The following is a 23,268-nucleotide window of genomic DNA, read 5'->3' on the forward strand; positions in this document are numbered from 1 at the left end:
GCCCCTTGGCAATGATTTGGTGAGTGTCTGCTACTTGTTCATTTGTGGATATGTACTCAAGCTTCACTGCTCATCATTGAACCCACTCTCTGATGAAGTGGTATTAGATCTCTATATGTTTTGATTGGTCATGAAATATTGGATTCTCAGAGAATTTAAAACAACTTTGATTATCACAATAAATCATAGTTGGTCCCAACATCTGACCAAATAAACCATAAAGCATCTTGCAAAGCCCCAATGCCTCGCACCCTGCTTGACTAGCTGCCATATACTTTGCATTTGCGTGTTGTTCAATGGCACTGATCTCTGTTTCTTTTTGAACCATGACATAATTGCTGAGCCCGATGAGAAACAACATCTGAAAGTACTCTTCTGGTCACTAACACTACTAACCCAATCGAAGTTTGTGCAACCAATCAATCTAACTCCATCACATTTGACATAGTCCAAACCATAATCCACTGTGCCCTGTAAGTACCTCAACACATGTTTTGCAACCACCCAATGTACTCTCCTGGGCTCCATCATAAACTGACTCAATGTGTTGACTGCAAAACATATATCCAGTCTAGTGTTGATTAGATACATCAATGAACCGATCAGCTGTCGATACAAAGTGGGGTTCAACAATTCGGAATATGAAGCCGCTAACTTCTTTTAGTTGGCGATCGTAGGAGTAGACATAGGCTTGCAACCATTTATACAAAATTTCCTCAATATATCATTGGCATACCTACCCTGGCCCACGAAGATATGCCCATCCTCCTGCCAAACCTCCAACCCCAGAAAGTAATGCATCAACCCCATATTTGTCATATCAAACTCTGAAGCAAGATCTCTCTTGCAGTGTTGGATGAGTCTATCCTTCCCTGTAATAAAAAGTCATCCACATACAAAACCAGAATGAGTGAATCGTCACCTACCAAGATAAAATATAGGTTCGGATCTGCATCACTCTTCTGGAAACCCATTTGCTGCAAGTGGACATCTATCCTCTTGTACCATGCACTGGGTGCTTGCTTCAGTTCATACAAGTCTCTCTTCAACCGACACACATGAGACTCACTCCCATGCAACTCAAAGCCTCAGGTTGCTCAATGTACACCTCCTCCTGTGTAACACCATTGAGAAAGACGGACTTCACATCCATTTGGTGAACCCTCCATCCCATCTCAGCTGCTATAGATATCACTGCTCTAATGGAAGTATAACAAGCAACCAGTGTAAAGGTCTCCTCATAGTCAACTCCCTCTACTTGAGAGAACCCCTGCGCCACAAATCGAGCTTTGAACTTCTCCACGCTGCCATCTGCAATATGTTCGATCTTGTAGAGCCATCTGGAAGTCACCACTGACTTCCCATCAGGACGTGGTACTACCTCCTAGACATCATTCTTCATGATAGAGGCATACTCTTCCAGCATGGCATCACTCCAGATTTGTTGATTGGTAGCCTCCTCAAAACTAGCTAGCTCTGTCTCCACAACATCTGCCACAAAGCCACCCAACCTCTCTAGTGGTCTGCTCTCCCTCATTGACCACTTGGGTCTCCCCGCTGCCTCCTGAGCCTCCTTCAGGGTCTCCCAAAGCCATCTTGGCTTCCTTTTCCCTGCAGTAGTCTCCTGTGGTGGTTTGGGAAAATTCTCAGCTGGTGCCTCTCCTCCTGGAGAGGAAGGCTCTGCTATAACCAATGGACATCCTGAACTCTAAGATACTGTGCCTGATGAGCCTGCACTAGGTGATCTTGAACTATTTGAACTTCTACTCTATGAACTAGTCACCCCTAAAGAAGGTGAACCTCCTGATCTTGATGCACCCCGTAATCTCAACACCCTGATTTTTCTCCTTGTCCGGTTCTCCACAAGAGCGTTAAACTCTTGGAATCTCCGGAAGACATCATCCTTGGTCTTCAAGAAGTAAATCGAGGTCTTCTTGGAGTGGTCATCAATGAAGGTCACATAATACTCATATCCACTCAATGAAACATAAGACGTAGGACCACATACATCAGAATGGATTAAATCAAGGATACCTGTAGCTTTGTTGTCACTGCTCGGGAAAGGTGTCTTGGTGTACTTTCCCAAAGCACACCCCCTGCACACATCATGATGCTCTGTGCTGAAGTCAGGCAAACCTGTAACCATCTCCCTCAACAGCCTTAAAGCTCCATTGTGCAAGTGGGTCATCCTCATGTGCCATAGCTCACATAACTCACTGCTACTGGTTTGCGCTACCATAGCTCGAAGAGGCTGAAACATAAGTCTGTATAGTCTCCCACTACGAGCTCCAATCACACGAGCAAACTCGATACTGGATCCTCTGGGATATATCAACACTTGTGCCTTTCGGAACAATACCTCAAACCCCCTGTCCTCCAAGCTTGAGACTAATATCAAACTCTTCTTCAAACCTATAACATAAAGAATATTTGTCACCTTCAGAAGAGGTAACGACTCCCTCTGAAATGAAACTGTCCCCATTCCAACTGCTTTGAATTTGGAGTTGTCTCCAAGCAAAACATCCAAGTCAACATCATCCTCTAAAAGGCTCGTGAAGTGCTTTCTAACTCCGGTCATATGGCCGGATGCTCCATTGTCTATGAACCATGAACAAGAAGATGTGACATGAGTGGCTAAAATCACCACCAAAGCACACTCTGAATCAAATATAGCCACAAAATGCCCAAGGACCTTTAGGTGCTTGACCAAAAGGACCGGAGGGGAATCTTGAAAAAACCTCCGCCAAGAGAAAATGCTGAGTAGGGGCGGGCTTGGGGCTACGGGCTCTGATATCTTTCTTTCTAAAGGCGGATATAGTGGACAAGAAGGGCACTAATTATGGAGGAAAAGAAAAAGGAATTCCCCAAGGGAGCCCTACCTCTCCAATCCTTATGAACATATATCTGCATCAGCTGGATGTTCTCGTGGAAACATTTTTAGCGAGGTCTCCCTACGCCCATTACGTCCGCTACGCGGATAACATACTACTCGTTTGCAAACATCCACATCAACTGGAGCTGCAACTCCCTGTTTCTTCTTACCCTTATTGTTGGGACATTGAACAACATAGTGACCCATCTTCCCACAAGCAAAGCATTTCACTTTGCTCATGTCCTTCTCCTTAGTCTTCCGCTTCCCCTTCTCCTGCTTTGCTCCACTAGAAGACCCTTTCTTGACCTTCTTACCCTTCTTTCCTTTTGCCGCAAGAGCAACATTCCCCTCTTCACCTCCCCCACCACTCTTGTTGCCCCACTTTGCACTCCTCATCTCCTCTTGGATGAAATCGTCCGACATCCTCCTCCAACCAGGAAAGTGCTATTTGGCCACCAAGCCATGGATAAAACCATCCCATTTCTCGGTGAACCCATCTAAGGCAATCCTAACGAATGCTCCTCTGGAACAGCCTGTCCAATGGTATTTAACTCATCTTTCATGTGTGAGACTCTGGTGATGAAAGAGCTCACACTGTTGGTCTTGGTTATCTTGGTGTTACGTAACCTTTGTCTCAACACCATCTTCCTGTTCTCATTAGAACTCTAGTGTAAAGAGACCAAGGACTCCCACATTTGATAGGCATATCTCATCCCTAAAACATGAGGGAATAAATAGTCCTTGATGGCATCTAGAAAGATCCTCTTTGCCTTCACATTCTTCCCGTTGAACTCCACCAACTGAGCTGGATCAGTGGGTGCTTGTACAATTGCTTCAACAACATCCTAAACTTCGACTTCTTCCAGTAAGCGCATAATTCTCTCCTTCCACAGGCCAAAGTTTTCAGCCCTGCTAATCTGTCCTCTACTCTCAACCTAATAGCCATGATCCCACAACCAACAATATGGAGGAAATTTGTGAGTTAGAGCATTCCTCCCTGTGAACTTCTGAAGTCATTGGGTTTCTGACAAGGTTTTGGTTCACTGTAGCAGAATTAAATGCTTGCTGCCCTCTTTATCAGCTGACTGAAATTTGAGACCTGAGTTTCAACTTTGCTCTGATACCATGTAGAAATTTAATGATCTGCACCCTTAACCCAGTTTACAATTTTGCATGTTTTTGTTTAGGCCCAACACACATGTTTTGTCATGTTGATATAAATTTCAGAATGCATTTATTGCGAACATAAAGAATGCTTCTACTCTTTTTCACATTCCTAACAACTAATAATTAACACAGAATTAAATGCAAACATTCACATATATGAGACGCTTGTTTTTGGTCAAGATAACCTTGGAAAAACCCCACAGGAAATTTGTGAGCTAGAACCTTCCTCCCTCTGAACTTCTGAAGTCTTTGGGTTTCTGACAAGGTTTTGGTTCACTGTAGCAGAATTTAATGCTTGCTGCCCTCTTTATCAGCGGACTGAAATTTGAGACCTGAGCTTCAACTTTGATCTGATAACATGTAGAAATTTAATGATCTGCGCCCTTAACCCAGTTTACAATTTTGCATGTTTTTGTTTAGGCCCAACACACATGTTTCGCCATGCTGATCTAAATTTCAAAATGCGTTTATTGCGAACATAAAGAATGCTTCTACTCTTTTTCACTTTCCTAACCACTGATAATTAACACAGAATTAAATGCAAACATTCACACATATGAGACGCTTGTTTTTGGTCAAGATAACCCCGGAAAAAACCCACAGCCTCTTGGAAAAACCGATCTTCAAAGGACGATTATATTGCTCGAGAAAATTATTATTAAGTACATAAAAACATTGTGCTTATCTCCCTTTCTGATGTAGCATTAAATGTACAAATTCTGGAAATTTGTGCTCATTGAACAAATCATATTTTCACAAATTTTTGTGCCTAGATTTTCTGCATTTTTCCTCTTCTCAGCTCCTCGATTTCAGTGCCCAAAATCTACCTTGATTTCTATGCTGAAATGTTGGTTGTGCTACCTCGAAATTCGTGCTAGAATGCAGTAGAACAACTCCTTGAAAGTTGTGCCTCATGTAGCTTCTATCCCAAAATCCGCGCCTTAAATTTCAGGCCTGAACAATGTTGTTTCCTCCCTCAAAATTTGTGCATCTTGCCTCAAGATTCATGCCTCCTGCTTCAAAATTCGTGCTAAGTATTTGCTGTTGTTCCCTCGATTTTCATGCTGCTGTTCCTTTGAAATTTGTGCTACCTTTTCCTCCTAGAAAATCGAGCTACTACTTGTACAATCTCCTTGGGATTCAAGCTCCTTTCTCTTAGCTTCAAATTCTCCTCCTCCTTGAAGTTTTCTCCTTAGCTCTCTACTCCTCATGCTCTATCAAGTGTGAAGTGAAGAATGATTCCTCTTTTGTCTTATTGGAAAAGATTGAATCCCTAAGCCTAGGATCCAATGGTTGAGATTTTATCTTCAAATTTCAAGATTTGGTTGATATCAGTTCTCCCAAATGAGCCCCCTCATACATTGGCCCCATCACGTAAAATTCTCCTAGTATTTTTTTCAAGTTGTGTACCTTTTCTATTTTTCTCATAAAGTGAATTTTCACCTCACCTTAATATTAGAAAAGTACCCTTAGTGTTTTTCACATAAAGTCATTTTATAAAGTACAAGTGACTTTAATATTAGAAAAAATACATGGCACAACACTTCTAAGCACCTTTTTTAACCATGACATTAATATAACTTATAAATGTCATTGAGGCAAGTCATTAATGTTCTCACTTGGGTAAAAGGGATAAAAGCCTAGTAACACCTCTCCTTGGTACTGTTTTCAACAATACTCACGTTAGATCTAATTTTCAAAATATTTGTCACACTACCAATTTAAGCCAACAAAACTATAGTGATCTTGGAATGCTTCTCTTAATGCTTTTTGAGCAAATAAATAAAATTCTAAAGAATTGTTCATTAAAATTTCAATTTTATATTGAAAATTTGAAAACAAAGAAATAAAATCTCAGACGATTCATAACATCATAGATTTTGGAATTGATCAGGGATTTATAATTCTAACCTTAATTTCTTTATAAATATATATTTAAAATTTTAATTTTATATTGAAAATTTAAAAACAAAGATGAAATATCAAACGATTCATAACATCTTCTGTACAAATGATACATAATAACATGCAACAAAATAAGTACCGACCATGGTACAGAAGAACATGAAATCAAATAGAGGTGTTGCATGATCTTCTATGCATGGGTTACTGCTTATTTTCCTGTACATGGAATGATTGCTAGTATTATTATTTTGTGGGTTAGGATTTATTGTTGCAACATTTTATCTCAGTCTAGCCTCTTAGTGTAAGGCTCATCAATTTTAAATTTTTATTCAAAAAGAATTTGGGTGTGCTAACAATTTAATTGTCAGTGCTAATTTGAAAATGTCAAATAAAGGCGCTGGCGGTTGGATTGCCAGCGCGAATTCAATAAGTATCATAATAAAGCGCTGAAAAATCAAATATTAGCAGATATTTAAATTTCTAAATAAGCGAACGCTGGAAAATCAGTTTTCCATACAACCTATCATTTTTTGAAAAACGACATTGACAAAAAGAGGTTTTTGGAGGGAAGGAGCTGATTAAAAAATCTCTCTTAGTTTTCTAACAACTATCATGGTTTGAGAGATTCAGATGTATCTTTGAGGCCTATTTTTCTAGATTTTTTGAAATTTTGTTTCATATTAAAATGCCAAGTCAACAACTGAAGGCCACCTCGTCAAATTCGACTTGGGGATTAGATATTATCTCCTTGATTTTTTTGATTTAGTAAGCTATAGATAGATGAAGAGGTTTGAGATCCATTATTTTTGGATCTTGAACAATTTGTAAGTAGTCTATAAAGACTATCATTTCTATAATGTACAGGGTTGGGATTTGGAGAAAAGAATTATAATTGGTGTATGTGCTCTGTTTCGTTTATTAATCACAATTGACTAATGATTAGAAAAACGTAGTATGTCAATGCTAAGAATTCATGTATTGATGTGCCCTAGTCAGTTTCGTGGTGAATGTGTTTTTCCTCAGTTATTTTCATTAAATGTTTTTCTTCTTTATGCTTGGATGAAGGTATAAGAAGTAGAATTCATGCTTTACGTTCATGCTGTCTTTTGCATTCAAGTATCGCTTTTCCATCTAAACCTAAAAAGAATTCATCTATCAAATGCTCTGTTTTAAAACAATGTTTTGTTCATTTTTGCCACCACTTTCTATAGCAATTTTGTCTAAGGATATGTCAATTATCTTGCTCTTAGCCTCTGTGACTACAACCTGTATCCTAGTGACCATTGATTAATTTGCAATTTCTATGACTCCATGCCCAAGGATACACATTCTTTGCCTTACCATCATTTCCAAAACCCTACTGAACTCATGATCTAGCCACTATACTAAAGACACAACCAATTGTTGAGGTGACATTGGGTAGTTGAATTATAAAGGAGAGCCCCCTCTTCGAGTTGAAGGGGCTAGCCTTTGGTGCTAAAGTTGGTTTGAAAGAGTTATCTTAGGGGTTTTTCCTTTACAACCAAGGGAAAATTTCTAAGTGATAACATTTTGGTGCTGTTGTCGGGGAACGAAAGTCAAATCATCTTGGGAAAGAATGATAAAGATACAGATCTACTCTCTTTTGTGAATAGAAAAGGCTGCACATCATTCACTTGGCAACTCCACTTTCAGTAGGATCTAGAATTCATAGTATCATTGGCGACTCCACTGTCTCAAAATGGATTCTCAATCTGTAAGGTATGATTTGATGAATCATGCTCATAAACTTGGCTTTCCAAATCGTTTTCCTCGTACTTGCCAAGATTTAAAGATATGGAAGATGATGATGCTTCTCTTCATTTGGTTAAGTTTCATATGCATATACGTAGACTTGGGGTTAAATTGCATGAGGATTCTTTGATGAAAATATTCATGGTCTCTTTGGAGGGAAAGGCACAGTCTTGGTATGAAAGTTGCCAACTGATAGTTTGTATTCCCTTACAAATTTTCACACAGTGTTTTATGAGAAATACAAAGAACATTATCCTTCCTTGTTGCTGGTGAAAAACTATTGTGCACATTTTGAAAAATTTATTGAACATTTGGAAAGTATTTATGGTGGCGAGGAGTTCATGGACGAAGAGATTCTAGAAGTTTGTATGAAACTTCTTTCCAACACTATGAATAGAAATTAGAGCATAACAATTATGATATCCAAGGAAACTGCCAATAAACAGTAGTTTCTTCTCTAGAAATATTTTTTATGAGTTACCTACTTCCACCAATCATTTCATTCAAAATGAGTTTCCAGAGGAATTTGGCGTCAAGGGCCAAATTCATTAAAGATGGATATCTGATTCTCTCTGCACCATATTTTTGGCATTCTCACCATTGCTCAGTTGACTAGATGGAATTTTTTGGAATTAGACTTACTAGTTTGCCACAAAATTTTTCCAATTTGTTGATCCATAACCAATCTAGTCCTCACTGGCAGTAAAAGAATTGGAAACGGAAAAAGAGGTCTAGATAGGGCATATTTAACTAATACCAGTCAACCATAAGGATTTAAAAAGTGCACACACTGTTGTGTGAATTTAACTTTAATTTTGGAATTGAAGTGAAGCTAGGATGGATGGGGAAATATTTTGAGGTTGATTGGCATTCCTAAACACAGATCATTTGTCATATTCTAGAATTATTTATTATTAAGTTTTGTTGTCTTGAGCGTTTAATTTGGGATAGAGAATTATTAGTTGAGAGGTTTGTGGAGAGGTTGTAGAGAAATTGTTGAGAGATCGTAGGAAATGATTCAATCGAGCATTGGCTCATGGGCATGTATAAATATTGGTCTTTTTTAATGAAAATGTTTGGTCTTATTATTGTTGAATTTGTGCGTTGCTCCTTTTATGTTAGTGTAATAGTTCTTCAGTGGCCAGAGTCAAAGCATCAAAGGGTCTATAAAGTATCTAGTTATCGGATATAGATAGACTAGAGACATGGGCAATGGCTGCAATGGTAACTTGCATATTAGGTAGTCATTCACTCTATAAAGTATTTGGAGGGTAGATGCTTTTGGTGGAGAATGTTTTAGTAGGGACCTATTGTGTGTGGGGCCAGATGGTGCTGATGGCATTGAAGTGCCTATTGAATTTTTGTTGGATATCAGAAGGCGAGAATTGTGCTTTGGGGACTGTATTATGCTCTTTTTTAACCTTAAAAGGATATGAATGGTTCAACCTCATCCAGATCTAGGATGGGGGTCTATAAGAGCATAGGATGTGGTGATGGGGACACCTTATGTGACAAGTGGCAAGGTTGAAAGTGTTATAGTCAAAGTTCTTTGAGCATTGGGACAAACTCCCAATCTATATTGAGGATTACCTTGAATCAAGAATGAACTTTTAGGGTGACCTTGAGTTGCCACTATCACTTAGATCATGGGGCCTAGACGGTAAGTAACATAGGTCTAGGTAAGGATTGCATGGAGGAACAAAATGATTTGGTATTTGGTAGTCACACTTTATTCCATTCATTGTGTGGATATAGCATTGATGAGGCCAACAAGACAAATGCCAGAGAGGATGGGTGGTGGTTTTGTTGATCTACGACCATCGGGGTCTAGGAGATAACAAGAACAAGAACAAGAAGGATTACATGAAGAGTGTTGAAGATGGAAGAGCGTTGTCGATTATGTTGACCAATGTGGGGGGGGTGAGGAGGGCATGAGCTAGGTGATAGGTTTATAGATGCATGCTTAGGGATATCATTAAAGTGGCACCCACTACTGCATAGAGTAATGATGGTTAGACAAGTGGTTGAAGATATTTCAGTTGGGGACATGGTGCCATGGGCACTCAAGCCTCCTTCAAAGGAGGACTAGGATATGTGGCTTGCATGCCCCCATTTTTTGATGTATTATGCATGCTATGGACATGCCAAACGTGTTGACACAGGCACTCGAGCTTCCTTTAGAGGAGGACTAGGTTATGTGGCTTGTGTGCCCCCATTTTTTGATGTTTTGGACATGCCAAATGTACATAGAGTAGTGGGGAGGGTTCTTGGTAATCCTTGTGTGTGGTAGTGATCTCTCTCCTCTATGGCTAATGAAAGATGAGATGGTAATGAAGAATGTGGAAAAACATCTTGAATTTTATAAGCAAAATAGTGGTTATCTTTGATATGGTCAAAATATTCAAATATGGTTATTTGACCGAATCAAATTTAACTGTTACTTGATTAATTTATGATTTTCTTTTTTGGCCTAAAATTCAAGAGGAAAGAGTCATAAATAGAGGTTTATGATTTTTATTAAGGGTAGGCAACTTAGGAAAAACTGGTTTTCTAAGCCATTTTAATGATATATGAGTAAATGTAATGAAAATAACTTTGGATAAGTGGTTCCTTGGGCTATTTTCATGGAATACTAGTGTAAAAGTGGGTTTAAACATGGGAAACCCATACTACAATGGTGTATTTTGGTATGAGTATATGCGAGTACAATTACCTTTATATCTTTTATGACTCCTTTAAGCTTTAGGGTCTTAGGTTGTGGTTTCCTTGTCATGGTTGCCAATGGAACTGTATGTTTGCTTTTTTCTTTTCGTGGATATTGGATTTGATCAACTTTTCCAAGATGTGGCAGAATGTATTTTGCAATTGGTTGTATTTGGTCTTTTGGAGTAATTGTTTCTCCTTGAAGTCCGTCTTCTTCAGTTCTATTTTGTTGGACACATGAGATTGAAGCTAGTGATAGTCAGAATCTGAGTTGTTTGTTATAGTGATTTCATTATCTGGGCTTTCGACTTATACTTACTTCCCATCCACTATTCTAGAGTAGTGTAATGATATGCATGTTGGATTTTAAGCACAATCACAGGATGTAAGTGCAAAAAAATACTAGACTAGCTACTCACAAAACAAGAATGAAGAGAATAAAATTGTTGAGAAATTGACTAATGAAGGAAGAAGACAATTCAAATTACTCAAAGTCGGATGATATACAATATATGAGACTCTTGTGGAAGCCAACCAATTCGAATTAGGTTGGGGGTTCCATGTGCATGCACTTCATATAACTCAAAAGTACTTTCCTTAATTGGCAAATGAGTCAAAATTACTCTGGAAACATAATAGTAGGAAAATATCGTAAAATGGAGTGAATTGGAAGTAATATGAGCTGGAAATAAGTTAGAATTGATTAATAACTCTCACATGCAAAAAATTAACCAATTAAACTAGGTTAAAGCCCAAAATATGACTAAACGTCAACTAACAAGGGGAGGAGAGAGAATAATGGCAATTAACTATTGCAAAGTAGAGAGAAGGTGTGTACTCACTTTAGGAAGGACTATGCATGAGGTAGTACGAATTTATGGAGTGGAATTATCCAAGTCATCCTCCAATCAATGCCACATGTCATCCTAGATGGCACCTCCGCCTAAAAATAGGCCAACTAAAAATAGAAAATCTTAAAAATAGAAGATGTGCCAAATGATAGGGAATGTCTAGTAGTGAATGGAAAGTGGTCGTATGTGCCCCTAATAATGCAAGGAAAAGGAAGAGGGTTTGATGATGGCTAGAGTTGAGGTCCTAACGAGGCCCTAATGAACCACTAAGTGCAATGTATTCATAGCTTGGAGTTCAATTTTTAGCAATGCCCTAGAGTCCAATTTCTACCACACCACTAACAACAATTGTTTTCCTTCATTTTCTCCTTCTTTGACTGGCGATATTTATTGGTGTTGTAATCACTTGTTGCACTGCAATTGGTTGTCTTCTTTGAGAATCCAAAAGCTATCTTATTTTGAGTACTGAGCTTTCTTTTTATTATCTTTGCCATGTTTTTGGCTTCAACTAAGTTCTTAGGTCTTGATAGTCTTCATTGGCTGTGAATAATGGGTTTTAACTTTTAATCTTTAATTATACAATTTTGAGCAGTTGATCTTGTGTAAGGTTTGGGATTTTAGTAGCTATGACTTGCCGTTTATGGGTGTGTTCATTAATTGTTATTGTTTGTTGTAAATGAGTGAACCTAGTAAAGGTGTCATCTTATCTCTTTGCCATGCAATCTCCTCAGAAGATCTATGAATATTTGTTAATTAGCAGATAAACCACTCATTTTCTTTGACCAACAGGTGAACCGATCATAAGCGTCACCTTCTAAGTTTAGTGAAGCCGTCAATACTTTTTCTAGTTTGTTAGTAGGTGGGTTTGTAGCATGTTTCCCTTCAATTTGATTAATCCACATGATAACTTTTCTATCGTCTAGTTCATCATATCTATATATCGATTTTGATTTTATTTAGACAATCCATTTTATCTTGATATCTTTGATAACTAGAGCTAGATGGGTTTGGAATTAGTGGTGGTCTTTGGTGGGTCAAGGGTTGTGTAAATAATGCATCTACGCCTTAACTTTGATGGTCAAATCTCTCATGATGATGTTTAAGTATCCTCAGTGTTTAATCCTTGTCTTTCTCATTTTTTGTAGGGGTTGCCTTGGACTCTTCTATTTATCTTTCAATTTTGTCTTCATTTTCTATTAATTTGATGATTTGGTCTCTTAATTCTTTTTGCCCTCTCTCCTTCTCAATGTTGATGATTTATCTCTACATCGGTTAACATATACAATTAGCCTTTTTTTAGTAGACCCCACTTTTGAGTCATTAGATTTCTTTATATACTATGCATAAAAAGTATTGAAAATGATTTTTTTTATATAGCTTAAATAAATTTATTTCTTGAAAGTAATAATTTTGTACGTATGTACAACGGTACGTTTGAAAAGGTAAAAATAAAAAGAGGTGTGACTTTTAAGCTATCCCTTGAAAAAAATTTGAGCAATTTATTAGAGCTTGTACGAATTCCGGAATGATTATGGCTGCATCAACAGATACATAGATGGTGGCTTGTACAGAATGTAAGAGTATGGTTGGATTAGTGTATGGATTGACGTATGCTGAGAATTGGCGTATGCTGATATGATAGCTAAGTGTACGAGTGCAGACAGCTGCAGCAATGTGCAATGGCAAATTGTGTAGAATGATGGCAGATTGTGTGGATCTGGCAGCAGTGGCAACACAAATGGTGTAGGCTAGAACCTCTGCTAATTGACAGCTGTGTACGATGACTGTAAACTTTTAATTGACAGCATGCACAATTACTCGTATGGAATTAATTAATACTGTACAAAATTGATTTGATGATTGCAGGAGTGATATGGACTGATAGCCCTGATTATGGATTGATTGTTATATAGGGGCTGATGTGCAGATTGAAGGTTGTGTGGAACTAATTGAGAATTGGCCAAATCAATGGCTTTGATACCAGCTATATGTCACCTTGTTCGAATTCGAATTCGAGTTCGACAACCTTGAAGTTTGATAAAAATTCGACAGTGAAAATATTTGTAATAAAATTCGGCATTAATTTTGACATACTAAAAAATTTAAGAAAATATATAATAAATGAAGATGAAAATGAAAATATATGTAACTATACACATGAATGCAAGGAACAAAGCATTTAGCTCAACTGGAAGTACCAAAACCACGGAAATACCAAAAATCACGCAGCCTGCATTTAGCCATCGAATTTCAATGACTAATTTTTAAATTCACATCCGCGAAAATCATTTGAATTTGAGTTTGAATTCGAAATGGGGTTCGATTTTTGAGTTCAGCAAATCTGAACCGAATTATTTTGACTGGGCTTAAGATTCGATGAATTTTGACCCTGAAATTCGCTGAATGACGTGACACAGGATACCAGATGGGATAAGTGAACTGTTTTTTGCTGATTGCAAGGAGATTTCTGCAAGTATAGAAAATATTGAATGATAAATGATTAATAGAATGATAAGAATGATGATTATAATGAGCCTCATGACGGTATGCTTATAGCCTTATACACATTGACTGGTCATGAGGGAAAGAGGTATGTGCCCTTTGACCTTTGATTAGCATAATTATATTATTATTATTATGTTCATAACAGGCAAAAAAAATATATTTGCATAAATATCATCCCTAGTGCAGTTTGTTCATAGTTCATACAGAAATGAAATATAATCTCCAATGCAATAATATTTACAAAGGACATTCAAAATATGTCTCCAAGGTGTTTTAGTACAGTGTATCTGGACAACAACCAAACCATCTACTTGACCATGAACTGTCAGCATTTTTCCTCGGTCTATCAAAATGCAGCCAAATCAGTTCTCCAGGCATAGAGACATGGGTGCCTTTTGAGGAGCCTCGATAACTTCAAATTTGCATTCTATTAATTATTACTATCATGACAAACAATTTACAGGATATTGTTCTGTAGAGTCGGTCCAATTTTGTAAAAGTCCAGAATGAAGAGATTTATGTTGCAAAGTACAAGGACATTAATTTTCTTTATTAGCATTATGATAGTTAACAATAAATCATAACAATAAATATAGGATAATGTGAGCTATGTGCAGCATGTTTGAAATGTTTATGGAAACAAGAATCTTTGGTGATAACTTTAGAAACGGTGCTCTCATATCTATACCTCTCGTCCTCTTCAAGAGGGCTGATTCATCTTCCTGCTGCACGTCTTTTCTGGGATGTTTCATCTAAAGACTAGGGTTTGCTAGTTGTAGGTTTATTCTGATGTTGCAATTTGGTACTATTGATTTCTCTAATTAAAGCACAGATGGCCATTGCCTTCCATTCTCACAATTATCTATTTGATAAACAGGGCACTACTTGGCGACAGAGTATTGAAATTACTATCAGGTGCATGCTACCTCCCACACCCGGACAAGGAGGCTACAGGTGGTGAAGATGCTCACTTTATTTGTACAGATGAGCAAGCTATTGGGGTTGCTGATGGTGTTGGAGGTTGGGCTCAGATGGGTGTTAATGCTGGTGATTATGCTCGTGAACTCATGTCTCATTCTGTTGCTGCAATTCAAGAGGAACCCCGAGGTTCTATCGATCTTGCTAGGGTCTTGGAGAAAGCTTACTTAAGTACAAAAGCCAGGGGATCATCAACAGCTTGTTTATTGGCCCTGTCAGATCAGGTAAGTCTTTGCTTCAACCACTGTGTTTCTTACAGTTTCCAGATACACATACTATACAGTAAGACAAAAGTACATTTCTGAAAAGTCCATTATGGCCCCATTATGGAAGTATACATCTCACAAGTATAAATTAGTTAATAATATTTGTATTAACTAGTTACTAATATTAATATTGATATTAGTAATTTTATCCCTGAGTGGCGTTTACAATTGCCAGTTGATTGTATTCTGTAATTACCATTTGATTCTCTGCCACCTTCGGCGGGGCCTCTTTATCTGAGTCTGAACTTTCGGATGCATGAGGTCTTTTAATGCCCGCCCATCTCAGAGTTAGATTCTTTGTTCTGCTGTGCTGGAACTGAGGTTGTTACTACTGCTGTGCTTTGAATCATTGTTCCCTTCTTCTCAACCCCTCCATCCACAGATGCTCCTTGTGATTTCTGGGTATCCATAGAGTTCTGCATTATTTTATGTTCCTCTTTGTCTGAGGAAGGTTGCTCCTGAAACTGCCAACCCTTTGGCTTTTGGGGTTTTTTCTTTTTTCTTTTTGGATATTTCTTTGCCTGTGGACACAAGTTTTGTAGATGTCTAGTCTGAAGACATATACGACATTGGAATGCCGTATTTTCAAAATCTAATAGCTGGGTCCATTGAAAGGTGTTATGAGTCAGGTTGTTACAATCAAGTAAACCCTTACTATGGTCAACTTCTACACATATCCTGACAAAAGTAAAATTTCCCTTTGAAGGGTTATCCAGATCCATCTTTACAAACTTCCCCAAAGTGTTTTCAATTCCTTCTAGAACTTGGTGGTGCCAGAAAGGCAGAGGAAGGTTATGTATCTTATCCAGAGTGGCATTTTGGAAACCACCATGGTATTGGCATCAAACCTTGGAAACCATGGGGTTATAAAAAGCGCTGCGCTGCCCCAAAACCATGGGCCTTCATTTAAGGCGAACTGCACATCCTGCAAGTTAGCAAATTGTACAACAAAAACACTCCTTGAACACAAGTGGATTTCACAATTTGAGGTCCAATTTGTACATATCCAATGATGTAGATCCTTCGCTTTGGGTCAAAAACTGTTAAATCTACAAGTGATTGCTTGAGATTGGAGGTTGGAGAACCATTTTGAAATTACTGCCATTGTCTGGACCTGATCTATTTGTTCCACGATGTAAGGTCTAGGAATATTGGTATTTGGATCAGATTTGTTTTGTGGCTCAACCTTTCTCTTCACTGCACCTTGAAACAATGCTGGACCCTTAGGGTTACTGGGACCTGGCATGCACCCCTCAGCCACAAAGTAATAATGATATAGGAGTTTCTTTTGATTCTGTAGTCTTGCAGAGATCTACCCATGTAAATCAGATTTTGAAACTCTATCGGAATACCCAATCTATTTTGGATCTGCTCCTTCAGATCTTGCACCAGATCTCCAGCCTTTACCCTTACAAGAACCAATTTCCCATCAAGGTTTTAGACAAATTTGAAAGGATTCCCTCTTTACCAGATCTGATTGACAACACTCCTTCCCGTTCAGCATTTGAGATATATCTCCCGTCTTCAGAGATTTGAAGGGGAGCCTAAAAAATGCCCCCAGATCTGTAGATAGGGCAAAATTTTCCTCCAGATCCAGAAGAGTAGATAACAGATCCTTGGCTAAGATCGTTTTTGCAGTGACTTGCTTCCATGAAATCACAAAAAACAACCCCCACAAAACATGTTTTTGGCTGCACAAGAAGATGAAAACAAAGCAAAATACTACCGGCTCTGGCTGCGAGGCCTGTTGAGAAATCTAGGGCATAAAATTTAAGGTTATTTAAATTTGATTTCTCCTGAATCCATGACATTTTCTTGTGACATTATTATTATTATTTAGTTCTGTTTTATCATCAAGACAAATGCCAACAAGTCTATAAGAAGATCCCAACACATACACAAGGACACCAGATGTAGGCTGCTAGCCAGGGCCAACAGGGCCAAAACCTCTCCTTGAGAGGAAAACCCACGAAAATATCTTCTTATAGAATTTTAATGCAGACTCCCAAGACCTTGACGTTGACCTTGACCAAACCCCAAGTGATGAGCTAGCCAAAACCTTAAAGAATATCTCTTCACAAGACTGAGGAAACTCTAGTTCCTCCTTCAAAAACTCTCACGTGTGAGCAGGCAGATCTTGAAATTGCTTCCTTTCTTCTTTTCTTGGCTTCCACTGAAATTCACTCCTCCTTTCCTACTTCGTTGGATCAAACTTCCTCTAATTCTCTTGCTGGATCAAAGATATATTACTTGTTGGATCTATATGCAAACGAGGAGTGCGAGTTCCTTTATATAGGCTTTGCTTGAGGATGAATTGGGCCACCTTGGGCCAACTTGAAGAAGGCTAATCCACTCATCACTTGGAGGCTTCTAGACAATACAATTTATATTTATTATTTTTCTTTCTTGATACATAAGCCCTCCAAGGGCTAGTACATCATGACCTTGACCTTTTGACTTGTCAACAAGACCCCTAGAGCACTCAATGGGTTCGTTGACCTAGGACCACAATATGATGGGCAAGAAACCCATTTCAATAATAATAATTTTTCTTTTCTATTTCTTTTGACAAGTACATCAATGATTGTATCAAATCATGACTCAAGTACAAATTATGAAGACCGACACTAGTTACATTTCAACACTCCCGCTTAATTAGGGCGGTATTCATAATTGACCACAGGTATAAGGACAATACTCGTTGAAATATTCTCATAAGAAGAGTCAGATTGGTAAGCCATTTTAAGCATCAACATTATGATCAATATACAACCAACTTGTCAACATAGCAAGTCCTTGACTAACACGCTCTATCTCTCAATAGATCAGAGCCCAATGCTGGGAGGTTTTATGTGGGACACCACACTACCTCTAAGGCACATACCCCATCCGGAGGTTTGCAAGGTATGTCCTTCTAGGACTATTCTTGTCTTGGATTTACACATCCTCAAGGAATTTCCTCTTCGACTACTCTTACCTATTAGATGCCCTACCTCATCCACAAATAGTATCGGTCACCAGACTACTTCCAATCTTGGATTCCAAATCTTCAAGGAGTATCTGTCTCAGATGCTTACCAGTCCTCTGGACGCCATTCTCTCCTCGTGGTCATCACTAAGACTTACGACTATTAGTCTTAGTCGAGTCTAGTGCATGACACATGAAGCAGAGAACTATATCTGTCACTCCATCTCAACCAAGGAGGTGCTCCCTTTCAACTAGGGAGAAGTGTCAATCATCAACTACTATAGTAGCTCTCAGAACTCTATTGTCATCATCACACATGCGAGCTTCTTTGAATCTTACAGGGCCCTGTATATACGACTTCATCATCATGGGGCCTTTCATCTTCATAACTCCTTTGTAGGGCATAAGCCATCTTCTTCATCACTTCTCTTCAACAAACCATAATGTTGAACCCGCAGTCATGTAATCCTTTTCTTCCTCGAAAAGTGATCTTTTAGTCCACATCTGGTTATCCTTCATACAACTACCTCTTTCAAGTCATGCTTAGTTTAGGATCTTCCATCCAATCACATGAGTACTAGTTATAGGTGACATTCTACTAGTGTTTTAAGATTCGGCCGGCTCGGAACCAATTTGGCCGAGTTGGTCCGAGTCAAGGCCTCACCAGGTCGACTCGGCCAGTGAACCGGTTTGGCCGGCCGGGTTATTACCAAGCCGACCGAGTTGTCTAACAACTCGGCCGACTCGGTAATAATTCGGCCGACTTGGCCGGGTTGGATGACAAAAGCCTGTGAATTAAAAAAAGAACAATTTTTTTGAATTTTTTGATTTTGGGGGACTCCAAGGTTTTCACGATGATACTTTAATAGTTTTTTGTCCCTAAAAGTTTATCTCGCTTGATCTTGAGAGGTTTGTTTAGGTGGTATCACATATGTAATAGAGATTCCTTAAGAGATAGCTTCATTCTTCTTCAAAACCTTCTAATAGGTTCTTTGCCCCTTTCTTAAGGCAAACCTAACTTTGTGGCCCCAACCTTGGCCCTCCAAAGATGAGCATCGAGCCTTGAGTTGATTCCACGTGATGCTACACCCCTTGATGAACCTCCAAATGCTAAAACACTAAACTTAAAAGCTTGGATGTTGGACTTTTTGATGATATGCCCAAATGGACTGAAGATGACCCCTGGCTGGCCTTGACCCTATTTTGGTGGATGGTGCCTTCTTTCAAAGCACAAATGAGGATGGTTATCATTGAAATGGCTTAGGAGGGCTAACACATCCCTCTTTGACGCCAATGCTTACACTTAGGGGTGCCATGTCACTCACATGCTTGAAAAGGGTGACATAGGTTCTCTCTTAGATGACATCATGGTGGAGGATGCACCTTTTGAAGATGTACACATGCACTTTGGAACTTTCTCGGAGTGAGGAACACTCTTGGACCCTTGTATTAGTTCCTTGATGACTTACAATCTATTTTGGAGGATAGCGCCATTTCTAGCCTCCTTGGTTATGTGTTTTTGTTTTGATCTCTATATCATCATCATGTATGTATTGGACAATGCACTGGGTGCCATTTTGATATAATGGATATATTCATGAGCCTACTTTGATCATATGTTGTCTTCTATCTATATTCTAATGCTGTGTGTTTGGAAACCTGAATGAAAATCTTAAAATTATGTTTTTTTATAAAAAAATAAATATTTAATGTATTTTTTACAACGACCAAGTCATTGAAATCGAGTCGACCAAGTCGCCCTCGGAGTTGGAGTCTGAGTCGGAGTCGCCCTCGACTGAGTCGGAGTCGGAGTTGGAGTTTTAAAACATTGCATTCTACAACCCTCTTTTGGTAGTACTGTTTCAACTCAACCAGATGAGTTTAAATATCAAAATGAACATCAAATGAAGTTACCCTTTTATGATGACCCTTTGTTATATCATCATCTTCATCACAAACTAATCATCATTTTCATCACAGACTAATCATTATCTTCATCACAAAATGTCTCCTTCTTGAACATCTGGAAAGTGATCAAGTCATGACCATCAAACCATCTGCAACCTGTTATCATATCTGTCATTGAGGTGTACATCAACGCCTCGGACCAAGTACCGAGGCAACAACCCAATCATATTCTTCTTAAAGTGAATCTTCTATATATAACATTATCGTGCAAAACCTAACAGTATATCATGTCTTCATTAACATCATGGTCTTCCTTCAAATTTTATTAGTCTTTAGCAGAACTCATCTCAGCCAGTCATCTAGCCCTGCTCCTCATGTCCAGAAATGAGATATATCGTGCATTAATCCAACAAGCTTCTTAAGAGGCTTGCTCCAAAAACATATAGAATGGATAACAATCATGATGGTCATTCTTCCTAGCTGAAGAAGTCACTTCATGACATTACAAAGGAGGATCCAAAAATGATCCTTATTATTTCTCTGTAACAAAATCTTTATATTGGCTAGCTCACTTCTATATCAGGTTTATGAATTCTATTGTACGCTGTTACTAATTCTTTTCAGGCATCCATAGTCCCATGATTATATAATGAATATATCTTTACATATCAAAGTGCCCAAGGATTCATGGGTCCCTACAATTCCCTCCTTCCATCATGCTTACCAAAATAGAGGATTTGCTCATCCTTCTTTCTTTACTTTTTGTGCATGCAACATTCATCATCAAGTACACCCAAGCGAAGTATACAATAACAAAAACATGATGTCAATCTGTAAATCTAGGGTTACCATGAGACTTAGAGGTTGAATTCCTAGGGTTTTCAAGTGTCAACCCTAGACCAAGGGCTCCATATATAACTTATCAGCCTTATCCATGCCTACTAGACATGAGCCCTAGATTGTGCACAAACCCTAAAGACTGAGGGTTAGGGTTTCTTTGAGGGAACATAGTTAGGGTTTCGATATGATTAGGGTTTTTACTTATACCAATGAAGGTTTTCAGATATAACACCTATATCAATAGTTTTAACAACAAACCCTAGTACCACTAACCCCACAATAGTTCATGTTGGACCCTTAACAAAAATATGCCATACATACCTCATGGTTACATACCTATAGTGACCTGCAATTTCAGATGCCATGGTTTCTTCATTGTTTTCCTTCAAGGTGTGCATGAACTCAAGATATCCTTCTCTGTATTTGCTTTATCTTTTTTTATTTTGTTGTTAGCAACAATAACCCTTTCCCATGATGGAACAAAATTGAGGTAAACTGGACCCTTCCTTTAAAGAGAAGACTATCACAATATCGTGACCCTACTTACTGCCTCGAGACAACTGCTTCATATGCAATAATTCTTCTTATGCCCAAGAATTTTCCACAAGTGCTGACTGTCAATAACTCAAAACTGTCTAGCACTTATAGTGTCACTATCACAAAGATGTGACTTCACCTTTTGCCTGTAGCCTCCTTTCCTTCCCAACGTGACCAAATATTCACTCATGTCTATATCCTAGGACTGGGGCTTCAATATAGACCCTTATTCAACAATTAAAACAATATTGCCATTGTAAATCAAAATATCCACAGGTCAGATCAACTGATATAAGTAGTTCAAACTATATATATATATATATATGGTGACCTTGTCAATGTGGAAGGCACAAATCATGGATCTCATATCACAGAGACTTATACCATCTCCATAGGTCAATGTATATTCTTATAATTGTAGGATGTGCAAATGCTTCAATCCTTTTATGCGAGTGTCTAGGACTGAGCCCAAAGTGATGGGCCTAATGATCCTTCGTGTTGAAATTTGGTACCGGAGGACAGGTGGTTCCCTTAGGGTTTGATCTTTGGCCTAGGGAAAAGTGTCCAAAAGAATTTAATTTTTCTCCTAAAGTGACTTTATAATTTTATAAAGTTAAATCTAATTTAAAAGTGACTTTAAGTGATAAAGTTATTAAGTCTAATTTTAAAGTGACTTTTATAAAGTCAATGAAAAATTAGAAAGGAAAAGTGACTTTGGAAATAAATGACTAAGTGGGTCTTTATTAAAGTGGGGTGAATTAAAAAATAGAAAGTGAGATTTAAATGAGCATTTAATCTCAACCATTGATCTAAATCTATTTCAGCCATTGGATTTAGAGATCACCCAAAAGTCACTTGAATCACCCAAAAGTCACTTGGAGTTATATTAAAGGAGGAAAATGAGGAAAAGGTCATTCATTCTTTCATGAGCAGATTGGGAGAAGGAGAGCAAGAGAGCAAGAGAGATTTCTGAGCAGGGAGGAGAAGGAGACAGCAGCTTGGCACATATTCCAAGGCAGCAGTTGAGCAGATTTGTATAACTGATTCAGCACATAGTGAAAGGCAGATTTTTGCACAAAAATCGAGGAGCAGTTTGCTGATTTTTCTGCAGACAAAACAGAGGCCGTACAACATTTATTGCTGTCCTATTTGCTGTAATTTCCAGATTGCTGTGAGGCACGGGAAAGGAGATAAGTTGTAAATTTGCTTGCTGATTTTTTGCTGAGTAATTCTCACTGTAAAAAGGCAATTTTCAGAAATAAAGAAGAGCTCTCAAACTGGTTTTCCCCAAGAGTTGTAGGGGGTTTTTCCAGGGTCAAGTTGACCAAAAATATCAGTGTTTTAATGTGTTTTAATCGCTGTTTTTTATTGTTGATTTTTAATTCTGCAATTTCCAGCATTCTGAAAAATTTCCAGAATTTGTGTTTTCAGCAATATTTTTTTTTTTTTCAGTCTGTTAAATGTATGGTTATGGGAATGGGCATTTAACTACATGGGAGAAATAAGGAGAAACTGAAAACCGGGGTGGGAAAACAGAAATTTCTACACTTCGTTCTAGGTTTCCTTCATGCATAGAAATGTAATAGGAGTCTCGACTCCTCTTCCTTGGTGACAGAGGCCCGAATTAAATCCTTTTGAAATGTAATTGTGCTTAGAACAATAGGAGAACTAGGCTTCTTCTTTTCTAGCCTTTACTTGTATGCTCAGAATTTTGAAGAGTAGCTCGGACGTCATGCTCAAGTAGAGAGAAGATCATGTACAAATGAAGGGTATGAGTTTCGCTTGACAGGGAGACTAAGCTTTAGTCTTATGCTCAGAGTATCCCTTCAACAAAATCGATCTAGTACTACTTATTTGCACAAGTGTAGTTTTAGAATTTCGATTCTTTTGGAGATTGTCCTTATCAATGTGACACTTATGTATAAAACAATGTCATAGAATTTCGAACCATGTACAGAAGATTTGTCTCCCTTCTAGGGTTGATATGGTTGCCAAT

At 38.3% G+C, this 23,268-nt stretch overlaps 1 protein-coding gene across 4 annotated transcripts in view; it reads left to right on the plus strand.

Annotated features, from left to right (window-relative positions):
• LOC149224968 (putative protein phosphatase 2C 55) overlaps positions 1–23,268 on the plus strand; it is a 64,900-nt gene that overhangs the window by 27,271 nt on the left and 14,361 nt on the right. For all 4 annotated transcript variants that reach the window (XM_089386367.1, XM_089386369.1, XM_089386368.1 and 1 more), the window contains one exon: positions 14,654–14,978. In XM_089386367.1, the coding sequence (XP_089242493.1) occupies positions 14,654–14,978 (325 nt within the window). The remainder of the gene's footprint in view (positions 1–14,653; positions 14,979–23,268) is intronic.

This window comes from Pinus tabuliformis, chromosome Q, assembly GCF_031772625.1.
Source record: "Pinus tabuliformis cultivar Carrire ecotype Pingquan chromosome Q, CPIR1, whole genome shotgun sequence".
NCBI lineage: Eukaryota > Viridiplantae > Streptophyta > Pinopsida > Pinales > Pinaceae > Pinus > Pinus tabuliformis.